General features: G+C 41.1%; 1 protein-coding gene across 1 annotated transcript in view; it reads left to right on the top strand.

Moving 5' to 3' along the window:
• Positions 1-7,715, top strand: part of LOC109882970 (neurogenic locus notch homolog protein 1) — a 70,626-nt gene extending 62,911 nt beyond the window's left edge. The window contains exons 31-34 of the mRNA XM_020475043.2: positions 2,556-2,854; positions 3,145-3,292; positions 4,996-5,093; positions 5,373-7,715. Coding sequence (XP_020330632.1) covers positions 2,556-2,854; positions 3,145-3,292; positions 4,996-5,093; positions 5,373-6,650 — 1,823 coding nt within the window. The 3' untranslated portion in view covers positions 6,651-7,715. The remainder of the gene's footprint in view (positions 1-2,555; positions 2,855-3,144; positions 3,293-4,995; positions 5,094-5,372) is intronic.
• The last annotated feature ends 10,382 nt before the right edge of the window (positions 7,716-18,097 follow it).

The raw sequence follows: 18,097 nt of genomic DNA, 5'->3' as shown, positions 1-18,097 counted from the left end.
AAAAATTAACAGTAAACATTACACTTTCAAAAGTTCCAAAACAATAAAGACATTTAAAATGTCATATTCTGAATATATACAGTATTGTAATGATATGCAAATAGTTAAAGTACAAAAGGAAAAATAAATAAACATAAATATAGGTTTTATTTACAAAGGTGTTTGTTCTTCACTGGTTGTCCTTTTCTTGTGGCAACAGGTCACAGATCTTGCTGCTGTGATGGCACACTGTGGTATTTCAACCAATAGATATGGGAGTTTATCCAGTTTTATTCTTTGTGTCTGTGTAATCTGAGGGAAATTAACTCAGCAAAAAAAGAAACACCCCTTTTTCAGGACCCTGTCTTTCAAAGACAATTCGTAAAAATCCAAATAACTTCACAGATCTTCATTGTAAAGGGTTTAAACACTGTTTTCCATGCTTGCTCAATGAACCATAAACAATTAATGAACATGCACCTGTGGAACAGTCGTTAAGACACTAACAATTTACAGACGGTAGACAATTATGTTATGAAAACAATTATGAAAACCTAGGACACTAAAGAGGCCTTTCCACTGACTCTGAAAAACACCAAAAGAAGATGCCCAGGGTCCCTGCTCATCTGCGTGACTTTGCCTTTATTTTGGTTTGTTTGTCAATTAGGGTGTGCAGGGTGAACACATGGTCTGTCGTACGGTAATTTGGTAAAAAGCCAATTTGACATGTATTTACTCAGTACATTTGCTCAGTAAATTTTTTTGCTGAGGAAATGTATGAGTCTGCTGTTAATGATAATGCAGAGGATTTTCCCCAAGGTTGCTGTTGACGCATATCCCACGGTAGTTTGTCTCCACTTTTGTGGATTGGGGTGATCAGTCTTGGTTCCGAATATTGTGGAATATGCCAGAGCTGAGGATGATGTTAAAGAGTTTAAGTATAGCCAATTGGAATTTGTGGTCTGTATATTTTATCATTTCATTTAGGATACCATCAACCCCACAGGCCTTTTGGGGTTGGAGGGTTTGTATATTTTTGTCCTGTAGTTCATTCAATGTAATTGAAGAATCCAGTGTAGTCTTTAATAGTTGATTCTAAGATTTTTATTTGATCATGTATATGTTTTTGCTGTTTGTTCCTTGTTATTGAGTCAAAAGATTGGAGAAGTGGTTTATCCATACATCTCTGTTTTGGATAGATAACTGTTTTGTTTTGGAGTTTTCCAATTTTCCCAGAAGTGGTTCGATTCTATGGATTCTTCAATTACATTGAGCTGATTTCTGACGTGGTGTTCCTTCTTTTTCCGTAGTGTATTTCTGTATAGTTTTAGTGATTCACCATAGTGAAGGCGTAGGCTCAGATTTTCTGGGTCTCTATGTTTATGGTTAGACAGGTTTCTCCATTTCTTTCTTAGGTATTCTTCATCAAACTATTTGTCATTGCTGTTCATTTTCTTAGGTTGTCTGCTTGACATTTTTAGATTTGGTAGGGAAGCTGAGAGGTCAAATATACTGTTTAGGCTTGCTACTGCCAAGTATTCACCTTCATTATTACAGCGAAACATTTTGTCCAGGTTGTCTAGAAGGGATTGAATTTGTTATTGCCAAAAAAAATTTGGGGTAGATTTCTACACTATTTTCCTTCAGTCTATAGCATTTGTTAATATTATTCAGTTCCTTTGGCTTTGATGCCTCATGATTGGGCTAAGCTCTGTTCAAGGAGTGTGATTTTGCTGTGATCTGATAAACGTGTCACTGGACTGACTGAACGCTCTGAGAGACTCTGGGTTGAGGTCAGTGATAAAGTAGTCTACAGTACTACTGCCAAGAGATGAGCTATATATGTACCTACCATAAGAGTCCCCTTGAAGCCTACCGTTGACTTTGTACTTACCCAGCATCTGACAGAGCTGCAGGAGTTGTGACCCGTTTTTGTCGCAGTTGTGCCAAGTGGGGCATGTGGGGGAGGGAATGCTGTCACCTCCAGGTAGGTGTTTGTCATCCTGTGTGCTGACAGTGTCAGGTTCTTGTCCAGTTCTGGCATTTAGGTCGCCACAGACTAGTACATGTCCCTGGGCCTGGAAATGGTTGATATCCCCCTCTTGGATGGAGTAGCTGGAGGACGTCTGATATGGGGGGCCTATATAGTGTCTCTGTCATACCCCCATGTCACATGACTTGTTTAGAAGTAACATTAAAGATGTCCTCCAGTGATACAAAAAAAATGAATCCTGTAGAAATGGGATATCCCACGTATAAATAAATTGAAAGTGCACACACTAAAGGGTAAATAAATATGTTATGAGAAAAATAATGTTTGTTAGACACAACTGCAAACTTCAAGGAGTAGGGCATTCAATGAGTTGGTCTGATGTGAATTTGTGATGATATTGGCCTCCCCCCTTGCTTGAGGAGCAATAACTAAAACAAAAGAGCAAAGGCCCACACCACCATGCCCACCTATTGTTAAGTAAATCAGGTGTTAAGTGAGGTGAAAAGGAGACTGGAGTGCCACTCAGTATTTGCCCTTTGTCCTAATGTGTGTGTTTTCTCTCTATCTAATTCCCATCTCTCAGATGGTTTCACTCCTCTAATGATCGCATCGTGCAGCGGAGGAGGCTTGGAGACGGGGAACAGTGAGGAGGAGGAGGACCCTTCGGCTGAGATCATCTCTGACTTCATCTACCAGGGCGCCAACCTGCACAACCAGACGGACCGAACCGGCGAGACCGCTCTTCACCTGGCCGCCCGCTACGCCCGTTCCGACGCCGCCAAGCGACTGCTGGAGTCCACCGCCGACGCCAATGTCCAGGACAACATGGGGCGCACTCCACTGCATGCTGCTGTTGCTGCAGACGCACAGGGAGTATTCCAGGTACCAGAGTTCTCTATACTACTACAGTACTCTAGTAGTGCTACATACTTAGCATAGTGCTACTCTGAAATAGTAAATATATTCATTTTATATGCCACTTTTCATTTGTGGACTATCAAAATGCTTTTCTATAGCATGTGCAAAACGGTGCATTTCCGAGAATTGAAAATGCTATTATATACACGATGCCATATGTAGCATTCCCTATTACCAGTTAAGCATTTGGACTTTGCTCTCAGATTTAGCCTGTACTGTACATGTTCACTAAAGGTGTCTGTCTTTTCGTTCAGATTCTGATCCGGAACCGGGCAACTGATCTTGACGCCCGCATGCATGATGGAACAACTCCTCTGATCCTGGCTGCCCGATTGGCTGTGGAAGGCATGGTGGATGAGCTTATCAACTGCCATGCTGATGCCAACGCCATCGATGACTTTGGTAGGTTACAGGCTGACCACACTGTGACGCGAGCGTTGCAAAATAAATGTAGAAATCTATATATACTTCAATTATTGCACCCATACTGCGCGCGCCAACGAACGTCGGTGTCGCCAAGGGCTAAAATAGAAGTCAGTTCTATTTGTGACGCAGATTGCGCTGCAAGTCCTGCCTCTCCCATCTCCTCATTGGTTTATATAAGCAGGTACCCACGTGCCATCTCCTCATTGGTTATACCCACGTGGGTGACTGAAGATGAGGTCAGTGGCGGTAATGCACCTAATTTATGAAAGTTGCCAATCGCAATAGAAGGTCAAGAGAAGAAAAGGCCTGGAAGGATGAGAAATGACTAGAAACGATTCAGTTATGTGTGGAATAATTTGTGGAGTAGAGGACCTTGTGCATTTCAGGTAAAATAACAACTCAATGTTTATATCCCAGGACAAATAGCTAACAACAGCAAGCTATTTAAATAGGACAAATTAGCTAGCTAAATTGCCATAAATGTTTGTTTTTACACCTGTCCCCAAACTAATATAATTGGTTCAGAGTTTGTTTTAATATTTTAACCTGCGTGTCGTGATCGCGCTTGGTGGAATACACTTATGCACGATGGCGCACGCGCGTAGCCGGTTTGGGTTCCGTGTTACACTGAATTTACTTTGGTTCTGTTCACATCATATCTCCCACACAGTGTACTAAGGGAATGGGTGTAATTTGAGATTTGCCCTTAACCTCTAGTGACACCCAATCCCGTGAACGGGACCATTGTCATCATCTGACACTAATTAGCATAATGCAACGGACATAAATATTTTGTCCAGCTAGCAACTTGGTCACGGAAATCAGAAAAGCAATCAAATTAAATCGTTTACCTTTGATGAGCTTCGGATGTTTTCACTCACGAGACTCCCAGTTAGATAGCAAATGTTCCTTTTTACCCAAAATATTATTTTTGTAGGCGAAATAACACCATTTGTTCTTTACGTTTGGCTGAGAAATTGCCCGGAAATTGCAGTCACGAAAACGGCGAAAAATATTCAAAATTAGCTCCATAATATCGACAGAAACATGGCAAACGTTGTTTATAATCAATCCTCAAGGTGTTTTTCAAATATATATTCGATAATATATCAACCGGGACTGGTGGCTTCTTAGTAGGAGAGAGAGATACGCACCAAACACTATGAGAGACTTGAGCTGACCACTGACGCAATGTTGGCATTCAGGCTCATTTTTCAAAATAAAAGCCTGAAACTATGTATTGTGACACTAGACACATTAGGGAAGCCATAGAAAAAGTAATCTGGTTGATAGCCCATTCACTGCTCAATAGGGACGCATAGGAACGCAGAGCCTTCTAAATAAGAGTCCCTTCCTGTTTGGATTTTTCTCAGGCTTTCGCCTGCAACATCAGTTCTGTTATACTCACAGACAATATTTTTACAGTTTTGCAACTTTAGAGTGTTTTCTATCCTAAGCTGTCAATTATATGCATATTCTAGCATCTTGTCCTGACAAAATATCCCGTTTACTACGGGAACGTTATTTTTCCAAAAATGAAAATACTGCCCCCTAGTCACAAAAGGTCAACCGGCTGACCAATCTTCATGGCCTATGGCCCTTATGGTCTAGGAATGTGCAGGTTATTTGCTTTTGCATTAAATGATCCATCCTTTTATTTATTTTAATTTCTTATCCAGGTAAATCTGCCCTTCATTGGGCTTCAGCTGTCAACAACGTGGATGCTGCCATGGTGTTGTTGAAGAATGGCGCCAACAAAGACATGCAGAACAATAAGGTGAAAAACATGGATAACACAAACATGGCTCTTACATATCACACTAGTTGACACACTAGTGAAACTACTATTTGCCAACTTGTGTAGTTATGTGTGTAATTGTTATATGCTCAATGGTGTATTTCGAAATGTTGGAAAAAAATACTAAACGCTCATTGTGGTGCAATGCCATTCCAGTAAATGCCACCATTGTTCAAGGGATCAAAGAATAATCACAATCGAATGTAAAATAAAGTATTGTACAAACATTTTCTCACACACTGTTTGCTGTCTCTCTAGGAGGAAACTCCTCTCTTTCTGGCAGCCAGAGAGGGCAGTTATGAGACGGCCAAGATACTGCTGGAGCACTTTGCCAACCGTGAGATCACCGACCACCTGGACCAGCTGCCCCGGGACATCGCCCAGGAGCGAATGCACCATGACATCATCCGTCTGCTCGATGAATACAACCTGGTGAGGAGCCCAGGGCTCCATAATGGGACCCTGAGCGCCACTAACCTGTCTCCTCCTCTGTGCTCCCCCAACGGATACCTGGGCAGCCTCAAGCCCACCGCCCCGGGCAAGAAGGTCCGCAAGCCAGGCTCTGGAGGGAAGGATGGTGGCAAAGATATGAGGATACGGAAGAAGAAGTCCCTGGATGGGAAGGGCAGTCTGCTGGACAGCTCAGCCGTTCTCTCGCCCGTCGACTCCCTGGAGTCGCCCCACGGGTACCTGTCCGACGTGGCGTCGCCACCAATGACATCGCCATTCCAGCAGTCTCCTCCCATGTCGTTCAACCACCTGCAAGGCAGTGGAGACAGCCACGTTGGTCAGATGGGCATGGGCAAGGGGCAGGACATGGGGCGTATGCCCTTTGACCCGAACCCTCCCCGCCTGTCCCACCTGCCTGTTTCCAGCCCCGGCAGCCAGGGAACCATCACTATGGCCATGGGCGGAGCTGGGGGAAGAGGACAGTGTGATTGGCACTCCAGGATACACCCGGGTCTCGGGCAGCAGGGTGGCTTTAACCAAGGCCTTCCCATGTCCCATGGTATGATGGCTCCCCTCCGCGGGGTCCCCACTGCCACCCTGTCCCGGATCATGGGCTACCAGGGCCTGCAGACCAGCCATCTGGGCACGCCGCCCCACCTCATGCAGCAGATGCACTCCCGGCAGAACCCGCAGCTCCAGCACCAGAACTCCAACTCCACCACGGCTGGCCAGGTCCTGAACCAGAGTTTCCTGAGCAGCGAGCTGAGCGGCTCGGACCTGCAGCAGGGCAACGGGGTGGGTCGCTCGATCCCCATCCACACCATCCTCCCCCAGGAGACCCAGATTCTCGGCACACAGTTCCTCACCCCACCCTCCCAGCACAGCTATTCCGGCCCAATAGACAACACACCCAATCACCAGCTGCAGGTGCCTGACCACCCCTTTCTAACTCCCTCACCCGGATCCCCTGACCAATGGTCTAGCTCCTCTCCACATTCCAATATGTCTGATTGGTCAGAGGGCATCTCCAGTCCTCCAATGAGTTTGCATTCTCAGATGGGACTTATCCCTAACCAGTTTAAGTAGAGTGGACAGAAGACAATATGAAAACAAAATAAAAAAACTTTTAAATGGACAAGAACATCGGACCTGACTGAAGATTCTCCTTTTTTATTACCAATTTTTATACTAACGACAAGAACTGTTTTTTTTTATTTTTTATTTATGTACTTTTTTGACATGATATAAAGAAGATGCTTTTATATTTCACCTTTTTTTTTAATTGGAAGGGAACCTGTGTGTGCGGGGAGATTGGGGACAGGGCGTCAGGAAAGGAGTATGTCTATCTACCGTGACGCAGAGGCTACTGACTATGTGAACACTGGCTATTTATTGGTGTCTTATGTTGCTCTCATCACTGGATCGTGCACCAATTTTCACTGTTTTATTTGGGGAGTTTTTGTTATTATGATGTTTTGTATAATATATTTTTCAGGGGAATGTTTGTTGTAAAAGTTCCAGTATTAAATGATAACCTCGTCTTTTTTTAACTGAAGCAAGTTTGTTACTGAACTACAATCCATTAAGTCTTAACACTGAGTATGCGCTAGAGGATGGATGATCGAACCTGTGTCTTAAAGTGTGACCAAAATGCCACCCCTGTCAGTTTAACGGTTGTTGTTTGCGGTAAAATTAGTTTGGGGGATTAGAATGGGACCAGATGAGTCCCACTGGGAAACTGTTAACTGAAAGTGCAACGGTAAGTTCATCCAGGACATGAGAAAACTTAAAGACAAATTACATCTTACACATGCCTTATTCTACAATGGTGTGTCACTGTTATTTTGCTCCTTTTGAAGGCAAAAATGTCATCTTTGGTGAGATTCACAGTGAGTATCCTCTAAATTGAGGATGCTTTGTGTGTGTGTATGAGAGAAAGGAGGTAGTTCTTCTTGTGTGTTTGATGACATCACCTGCGCTTTGTGGGGAGCATGGTATAAGTGTCTGTTATGTCACATTTATAAACTAGATCAGAGATAAGTGTTTTAAGAAATGTCATTCAATTGTCTATGGACATGCAATGTTTGCAAACAAAAAGTATTTCCTGTCAAATATCTTCTTGATTCAATAAAGGGCACTGTTAAGCTTGCAGTTATGGATTACATTTGATGATTTATTAACGGTTACATTCACACAATAATGTGATTGACTAACCACAATAGATGACTAGAACGTTTCTGTAATAATCCTGTTTTACATGGACACATCTGAAATCAGGCTACCTGATGGGACTTTGATAAATGCAGGAAATCTCATTGTAGCCTATAGATATGAAATGGATTTTTTAATTTTACCTTTACATTGTAGTCATTTAGCAGACACTCTTAAACAGAGTCACTTACAGTTAGTACATTCATCTTAAGATAGCTAGGTGGGACAATCACATATCACAGTCATAGTAAGTACATTTTTCCTCAAAGTAGCTATCAGCTAAGTCAGAGCTAGTAAGAGGGAAAAGCATTGTTTTCTCTTTTTTCAACCCGATGTCTGTGTCAGAAACAATAATGCAGTGCCAAGTTGAATCATAAGCTTATGATGCACTGCATTATTGTTTCTGACACACAGAGACAAAGGACATACACAGTTTACTAGGTACACCCATCTAGTTCCTGGGTCGGACCCATCTAGTACCTGGGTCGGACCCACCTTTGCCTCCATAAACAGCCTGAATTCTTCGGGGCATGCTACAAGATCTCAGAAACGTTCAACAGGGATGTTGGTCCATGATGGCATCACGCAGTTGCTGCAGATTGGATGGCGGTACATTCATGCTGTGAACAGCCCGTTCCATCTCAACCCAAAGATGCTCTTTTGGGTTGAGGTCTGGGAACTGCACAAGGCGCTCAAGTAAACTGAACTTGCTGTCAAGTTCCAGGCTAGAACGGTGCGTGGGTAAAATCATTAGGTATGCCAATACCAGTAAAAAAGCAATATTACAGCCTATGTTTTGATATAAACTGTTGTTGGTTCTATAACCCAATCGTTCATACGCCATCGTGATATACAATAAGGCCATGACAAAAAAAGTCAGTCACACAGTGGAAGAATAAATTAAAGTACACGTTTGTTTCATCACAAAACCGGAGAGCAACAACTGTCCGGTGAAGTCCACGAAGCAAATATTGCATGTAAAAAAGTTATGACCTGCAGCATGGTCAAGCAAGTTAACAATTTTGACAGTTTACTAAACAACTACTGCTTTAGAACCACAGTTACCGCAAGTCCGCACAAAGACAACAGGAGCACTGCCTCTGCTATTTCAGCACCATTTCAACTTATGGCTGCAATCCCGTTAACGGGATGATAAGACAACAGCCAGTGAAAGTGCAGGGCGCCAAATTCAAAACATCAAAGATCTCATAATTAAAAGTCCTCAAACATACATGTATCTTATACCGTTTTAATGGTATTCTTGTTGTTAATCCCACCACAGTGTCCGATTTCAAATAGGCTTTACAGCGAAAGCACCACAAACACAAGCCACAGAAAAACACAGCCATTTTTCCAGCCAAAGAGAGGAGTTTCAAAAAGCACAAATAGAGATCAAATTAATCACTAACCTTTGATGATCTTCCTCAGATGACACTCATAGGACTTCATGTTACACAATACATGTATGTTTTGTTTGATAAAGTTCATATTTATCAAAATATGAGTTTACATTGGCGCGTTACATTCACTAGTTCCAAAAACATCCAGTGATTTTGCATAGCCACATCATTCAACAGAAATACTCATCATAAATGTAGATGATAATACAAGTTATACACATGGAATTATAGATATACCTCTCCTTAATGCAACCGCTGTGTCAGATTTTTTTTTAACTTTACGGAATAAGCAAACCATGCAATAATCTGAGACGGTGCTCAGAAGAAATAGTCACAATAGCCGCCATGTTGGCGTCAACATAAACAAGAAATTACATGATAAATGTTCCCTTACCTTTGATGATCTACATCAGAAAGCACTCCAGGAATCCCAGGTCCACAATAAATGTTTGTTTAGTTCGATAATGTCCGTTATTTATGTCCAAATACCTTCTTTTGTTAGCGCGTTTGGTATACATATCCAAACGCTCATTCTGGTCAGCGTCACGTAGGACAAAAACTTCAAAGAGTTATATTACAGGTCGAAGAAACATTTCAAACTAAGTACAGAATCAATCATTAGGATGTTTTTAACATATAGCTTCAATAAATTCCAACCGGAGTATTCCTTTGTGTCTTGATGAGCAATGGAACGCAAGTGGATACCATGAGGAATGTGCGTGGTCAGAAAATGGCTGACTGCCAGTCACCTGATAGATTCTGCTCTCATTCAGTCAGACAACACAGTAGAAGTCTCATTCAAATTGATTGAAATGGTTGACATTTAGTAGAACCCCTAGGCAGTGCAACATCATTAATATCTCAAGGGGATTTCATTGGGAACTGTGTTGAATACATAACAAGCTCAGATTTCTCACTTCCTGTTTTGATTTCTCCTCAGGATTTTGCCTGTCATATGAGTTCTGTTATACTCACAGACATCATTCAAACAGTTTTAGAAACTTTAGAGTGTCTTCTATCCAATACTAGTAATAATATGCATATATTAGCAACAGAGACTGAGGAGCAGGCCATTTACTTTGGGCAACTTGTTCATCCAAGCTACTCAATACTGCCCCCCCCAGCCATAAGAAGTTATTAAACATTTAAACAAAATCAAATCAACTAGACTGTATATATATATATATATATGCTTAGTTTAATACACCGCATGAAAACTTAAATATACCAAATACAATTTAGCCTCATCGGTGTTGCTAAATATCATGTGGCTGTCCATGATACAGATGTGTCTATCTGTGTGCGTGAAAACCATTTTGGGGGGACTCGCCCTACTTGTAGACTAGTTGAACGACAATGCCGTCCTCTCTCCTGTTGGCAAAACGGTCTGTACCTTTTTACTTTTTGTTTTCATAGGCTACCTAGCTAAAATGCTTACTAGCCTAACTTCTTCGAATGAACCAGCTAAGTTGGCTAGCTAGTTAACGTGAGACTGCTAGGCTACATATTGAACTTCAATCGTCTCAGGCCAGTTGCGCAACATATTCATTTATGGTTTGGTCAGAAATCGTCAGCCGTCGTAATCATTGGCCTGTACAGATCATTAAGACACGTTTTTCTGACAATGATGACCTTTGCTCAGGATGTGATTTGATTGGTGTGTGGGGGGCGTTTGGTGGGCGTTTTGCTGTGCCAGGGCAACCCACAGTTGAGCTTAGCTCAACGCTGATTGGCTAATTCTTTTTTAATTGTTTTTATCAAGAGAAGCCAAATGCTTGCTGGCATATGTCATACTCTTTTGTTCCTCACAGCATCAGATACATGGGCTACACATACTGAGACGGAGAGGCGCTGTTTCCCTCGCTCAGATGATTTCTCTAGTGAGATTCAGTCACTTGCGAATTGACAGAAAATTATGAAAACAGACGAAAGATACATTTTTTATTTGTATTTATTTTTTATGTTTGGGGAAGCCTGCCTTCCATTTGTATACATGAATACAAGCCACTGGTTCCAGGCAATGTTTTCCTACTCCTCAATTGTCCAGTGTTGGTGATCGCGGGGCCACTGGAGCTGCTTCTTGTTTTTAGCTGATAGGAGAGAATCCCGGTGTGGTTGTGTGCTGCAATATCCATTCGTGACTGAGGTCGAAGAGTTGTGCTTTCTGAAATGTCATTCTGCACACCACTGTTGTACTGCGCCGTTATTTGTCTGTTTGTGGCCAGCCTGTTAGCTTGATTCTTGCCATTCTCCTTCGACTTCTCCCATCAACTGTTTTCGCCCACAGGGCTGCCGCTTACTGGATGTTTTTTGATTGTCGCACCATTCACTGTAAATCCTAGACATTGTCGTATGTGAACAGCCCAGGAGGGCAACCGTTTCTCAGATACTGGATCCGGCACGCCTGGCACTGACGATCATACCATGCTCAAAGTTACTGAGGTCACTTGTTTTTCCCATTCTAACGTTCAATCGAACAGTAACTGAATGCCTCAATGCCTGTCTGCCTGCTTTTTATAGCAAGCCACGGGACTCACTGTCTGTAGGAACCAGGGGAAAGTTTAGCATGTAAATCTTGGTGGGGCAACAAACAAACAAAAAAAGTGGGATGCATGCCAGCAAAGCCACTACACAACACTAAACAATACATCAATTGCGCTAATACGGTGACAAACAGTGCCCACAAACTGTTAGGGCCTACATAAAGCTGTTCCACCAGCAGTCCCAACATCTTACCACTGCTACACCTGGCTTTCAGCAGAGCCTTGTCTGGCAGTTTAACAGTTCATTCAGCCTCATTTACTGCCTTTTAAAAAACATAGCTGATATGGCTAACATGCCTCTTGAAGCTAGGGGGCACTATTTTTATGTTAAGAAAAATAACGTTCCCAAAGTAAATGGCCTATTTCTCAGGACCAGATACTAGAATATGCACATAATTGACAGATTAGGATAGAAAACACTCTAACGTTTCCAAAACTGTCAAAATATTGTCTGTGAGTATAACAGAACTGATATTGCAGGCGAAACCCTGAGAAAAATCAAACCAGGAAGTGGCTTCTATTCTGAAAACTCCATGTTCCATAGCCTCCCATTAATTTTTTTATTTTTTTTATTTTTACCTTTATTTAACTAGGCAAGTCAGTTAAGAACAAATTCTTATTTTCAATGACAGCCTAGGAACAGTGGGTTAACTGCCTGTTCAAGGGCAGAATGACAGATTTTGTACCTTGTCAGCTCGGGGATTTGAACTTGCAACCTTTCGGTTACTAGTCCAATGCTCTAACCACTAGGCTACACTGCCGCCCCATTGCTCCATTTAAAGGGAAATCAACCAGATTCCTTTTCCTATCGCTTCCTCAAGGTGTCAACAGTCTTTAGACATAGTTTCAGGCTTTTATTTTGAAGAATGAGCGTGAACGACCACATTGCGTAAGTGGATAGGTGGGGGCTCTCAGAGTGAATTGTGCACAAAAGAGAAAGGCAGCCATTGTTACTCCCGGTCCTAGTGAAAAGCCAACTGTCCCGGTTGATATATTATCGAATAGATATTTGAAAAACACCCTGAGGATTGATTATAAAAAACGTCTGACGTGTTTCTGTGGACATTATGGATATAATTTGGAATTTTTGTCTGTGTTGTCGTGATTCCTGGGCATAACGCACCAAACCAATGGAGGTATTTGGATATAAAAAATATCTTTATGGAACAACTGGAAGTCTCGTGAGTGAAAACATCCAAAGATCATCAAAGGTAAACGATTAATTTGATTGCTTTTCTGATTTTTGTGACCAAGTTACCTGATGCTAAGTGTACTTATTGTTTTGTCGAGCGATCGATAAACTTACACAAACGCTTGTATTGCTTTCGCTGTAAAGCATCATTTCAAAAACTGAGACGACAGGCGGATTAACAAAAGGCTAAGCTGTGTTTTGCAATATTGCACTTGTGATTTCATGAATATGAACATTTTCTAGTAATATTATTTGACTGTGCTATTCAGCGTTGCTGATGACAATTATCCTGGATCAGGTATGGGGTGTGTAACGGCAGATTTCCTCCTCTTCGTCAGAAGAGGAGTAAGGATCGGACCAAGACGCGGCGTGGTAAGTGTTCATGATGATTTTAATAAGAAAAGCACTGAACACTATCAAATACAAAAACAATAAACGAATATGTGAAATAACCAAACCGAAACAGTACCGTGTAACAGTGAAACCCAGGCTACCTAAATATGGTTCTCAATCAGGGACAACGAAAAACAGCTGCCTCTGATTGAGAACCATACAGCCATTTTCCAACCAAGGAGAGGTGTCACAAAAGACAGATATAGCATTAAAATTAATCACTTACCTTTGATGATCTTCATCTGATCGCACTCCCAGGTCTCCATGTTAGACAATAAATGTTTGTTTTGTTTGCTAAAGTTGATCTTTATGTCCAAATATCTCCTTTTTGTTTGCACGATTAGTCCAGTAATCCAAATGCACCAGTCGCAGGCACTAAGTCCAGACGAAAATCTAAAAAGTTCCATTATAGTTCGTAGAAACATGTCAAACGATGTATAGAATCAATCTGTAGGATGTGTTTATCATAAATCTTCAATAATATTCCAACCGGACAATTCCTTTGCCATCAGAAATGAAAGGGAACGGAGCTCACGGCCGCGCGCAATAAACAACTCAAGGCTTTCAGCCTGATCCCTGGTTGAAACAGCTCTTATTCGCTCCCCTTTCACAATAGAAGCCTGAACCAACGTTCTAAAGACTGTTGACATCTAGTGGAATCCTTAGGAAGTGCAATCTGACCCCATTTACACTGTATATTGGATAGGGAATCACTTGAAAAACTACAAACCTCAGATTTCCCACTTCCTGGTTGGGTTTTTCTCAGGTTTTCGCCTGCTATATGAGTTCTGTTATACTCACAGATATCATTCAAACAGTTTTAGAAACTTCAGAGTGTTTTCTATCCAAATCTACTAATAATATGCATAGCCTAGCCTCTGGGGCTGAGGAGCAGGCAGTTTACTCTGGGCGCGCTTTTCATCTGGACATGAAAATACTGCCCCCTACCCCAAAGAAATAACAGTTGTTTTTCAACACGGCACAAATCAATATTTATTGACAGCATGGCCAATGTTGGATGTTTATCATTTTAAAATTGGGCAAAAAAATGTATCCCAGATTTGGGACCACACAGCCACTGTCACTGATTCCTTCTAAACTACTCATTGTTGAATTTGCGATTTCCAACTTGTTGTGTAATGTTTATGTCCAATGGCCGATGAGAGTTTTATCGCTAATTTCTCTTCGTTATTTCTCTTCATATGACAAGGATTAAAAAGGATTTGCCAGTAGATTGTTGACTTGATACATGATGATGACTGTTGGCAAAGATTTATGTGTATGTGGTTGACATGATCAGTCCAATCAAAGCTACTGTACATATAACGTTCTTTTAGCTAGGCTGAAACACCTGCATTTTGGAGATGCTTTACTCAGGAAAACAAAAAAGAGACCGTGTTTGTATGCAGCTTTATTAACTCAACAATATATTTTTCTTTACATATCAGTTTGCAAACTGATATGTGACATGTATTAATGCCAAAATAGCATACAAAACAGGACACCCCCCCCCCCCCCCCCCAAAAGGTAGGAATGATCCATTTTCATGAACGGGGGTGTTCTCAGTCATATACACTACCGGTCAAAAGTTTTAGAACACCTACTCATTCAAGGGTGATTTCTTAATTTTTTTATATTTTCTACATTGTAGAATAATAGTGAAGACATCAAAACTATTAAATAACACATGTGGAATCATGTAGTAACCAAAAATGTGGTTTACAAAAAATATATATTTTACACTTGAGATTCTTCAAAGTAGCCACCCTTTGCTTTGATGGCAGCTTTGCACACTCTTGGCACTCTCTCAACCAGCTTCACCTGGAATGCTTTTCCAACAGTGTTGAAGGATTTCTCACATATGCTGTGCACTTGTTGGCTGCTTTTCCTTTCCTCTGTGGTCCAACTCATCCCAAATCATCTCAATTGATGGTAAGTCCTTGCATCCATTGCATTGTTTATACATTTGAGAGTGCTTACATTTCTCCAGCCCCATCCCTCAGCTTTTTATCAAAACAGAGGTGGGGTGACTCTTTGTAGTTGTTTGAACACCTATGCAATATTGGCAATTTTTCTGTGTTGTCCTTTGAGAGATAAGTTGGGAGTTTGACAGACAGACAATATAATTAAGCAGTGTGGACCATTGTGGAGAAAACAGGATTGCATAAGCCTTAAGAAAATGTGAATCTGTTTACAAATGTATATGGCTTACATACATTTATCCTGCTGCTTCAAACAGTGTAGTAATTATAACAATCAATTAGGATCTTGAATGAAAACATGTGCTTATCATCCTTTGTCTCTGTGTTTGTGTCAGAAAAAAAGCCTTGATTTGTGGTAAAAACGTGCCACCTAGTGGGGGAAGATGGAAATTAGTCTTATGATTCTGACCAATGCCAATACATTAGAGAGAAAAATTAAACCCAGCTTGCCTGTTCTGGCTCAGGCTGTGCCCCAACCCTGACAGGATCTTTCTTATCACAAGAGCCCTTCTATATTGACAACCCACATTCTACAGTTGCGGCCAAAAGTTTTGAGAATGACACAGATATTAATTTTCACAAAGTTTGCTGCTTCAGTGTCTTTAGATATTTTTGTCAGATGTTACTATGGAATACTGAAGTATAATTACAAGCATTTCATAAGTGTCAAAGGCTTTTATTGAAGTTGCTCTCGGAGCATGCGTTGGTACCATTCTTTATTCATGGCTGTGTTCTGGCAACCAATGAAGAACAAACACCACTGTAAATATAACCTATATTTATGTTTATTTACTTTCCCTTTTGTACTTTAACTATTTGCACATTGTTATAACACTATATAGACATAATATGATATTTGAAATGTTTGTATTCCTTTGAAACTTTTCCGAGTGTAATATTTACTGTTCATTTTTGATTGTTTATTTCACTTTTGTTTATCTATTTCACTTGCTTTGGCAATGTCAACTTATGTTTCTAATGCCAATAAAGCCCTTTGAATTTAATTAAATTGAGAGAGAGAGCGAGAGACAGAGAGAGAAAGATACATTTATCTATTTAGAGATGTATCTATTTATTTATTTAACCTTTATTTAACTAGGCAAGTCAGTTAAAAACATTAAGAACAAATTCTTATTTACAATGACAGCCTACCCCGGCCAAACCCTCCCGTAACCCGGACGATGCTGGGCTAATTGTGCGCCGCCCTATAGGACTCCCATCATGACCGGATGTGATACAGCCTGGACTTGCAAATGTTACTTGAAAAAATGTTTGGCACCAGTATTTTGTAGTTTATTTTGTATTTTTCTTTGGGTTATTTTGTGGTGAGGAGAGGGAGGGATGAGCCAGAGTAGATCTCAGATGTCTAAGCCTGTGGGTTTATTATAGCCTCCTTCGTCAGCCTGATCCCTGCACCCCCCCCCCCCCTCCCTTCCCCCACCCAATAAACAAAACTGAAATAAACAATCATAAATTAACAGTAATCACTACACCCACTAAAGTTTTTAAATAATATAGACTTTTCAAATGTTATATTATTGGCTATGTACAGTGTTGTTGAAGTATTTTGATTTTTAATCCTAGCCCCTGTCCACGCTAAATAAATAAAATAACAATAGCATCTATGAGTTATAAAATAACCTGTGTCCCTTGACTAACATGCTATGAACAGACAATAGCCCCTGTCCACGCTGGAGGCCTTCTGCCTTTTGGTAGGCCATCATTGTAAATAAGAATTTGTTCTTAATTAACTGGCTTGCCTAGTTAAATAAAGGTTAAATAAATAAAATAACAATAGCATCTATGAGTTATAAAATAACCTGTGTCCCTTGACTAACATGCTATGTACAGACAATAGCCTAGTCCTTGATCATGACTCTCAATTCTATTAGATTACATGTAAGAGTCAATGGACGAAGGTGTCTTCTGTACAGGGGAGTTTTGTTAAGAGGCCCGACGCTCAGTCTGAACATGAACACGCATTGCTTGCATTACGGTTTTGGAAGTGTTACGGATACAAGTATCCTGTGTGTGTGTTTTCTTTTCTCTCCTTCTTCCCTCACAGGTGAAAATCATCACTCCCCAATCAGTCACCAATCATCAATCAGAAGACACACCTCCTCCTGTTTCCTACCCAATCACAGTTCCTTTCCCTTTGTTTAAAAACCCTGTCAGTTGTTTGCTGTGGAGCTCAATCTCTCTGTAAATGCCATGTCTGTAGGTCTCTCTGTTTCACTCTCTTTATGTATTGAGCTATCTTTTGTTGAGCACCTCCATAGCACTTTGTCATCACCTGTGAGTATTGTTTTTGGTTATGGTGTTTGTTTGTTTGCTGGTGGGAAAAGGGGGAACCAAGACAAGTCGCCCATGGGCATACACTACCCGTAGGTAAACTTTGTTAAATACACTAGTTAGAACTGGGCAGACCACCCACTGTATTTTTGGTTAGTTAGCTGTTGTTAAAGTAGGCTAGTCTAGCTTAGGGGTGTTTTTGAATACTTATTGTTTCTTTCCTTGGGTCCAGCTCAGCCCCTTTTCCTGTCCCCCCCCCCCCCCCCCCCCCCCCCCGTGTTACCGTGAGTTTATTAATAAACCCTGAGTTTGACGGTAGATTTCAGTTGTCGTGGTTATTTCATTCACACTTTTTTTACTTTGTCATTATTATAAATTGCATTAGTTATGTTACGGGTCTCATTACCATCCCCCCCTAGACTGTCGGGCCAAAAGGGATTCGTAACAGGAAGCATAAGGAGCTCATCTTTCAAATCAGCAAGAATCATCAAAAAACATTAAATTGACACACACCTTTATA

The sequence above is a fragment of the Oncorhynchus kisutch genome, linkage group LG23 (assembly GCF_002021735.2).
Source record: "Oncorhynchus kisutch isolate 150728-3 linkage group LG23, Okis_V2, whole genome shotgun sequence".
Classification (NCBI taxonomy): domain Eukaryota; kingdom Metazoa; phylum Chordata; class Actinopteri; order Salmoniformes; family Salmonidae; genus Oncorhynchus; species Oncorhynchus kisutch.
This window is presented reverse-complemented; position numbering and strand designations above follow the sequence as displayed.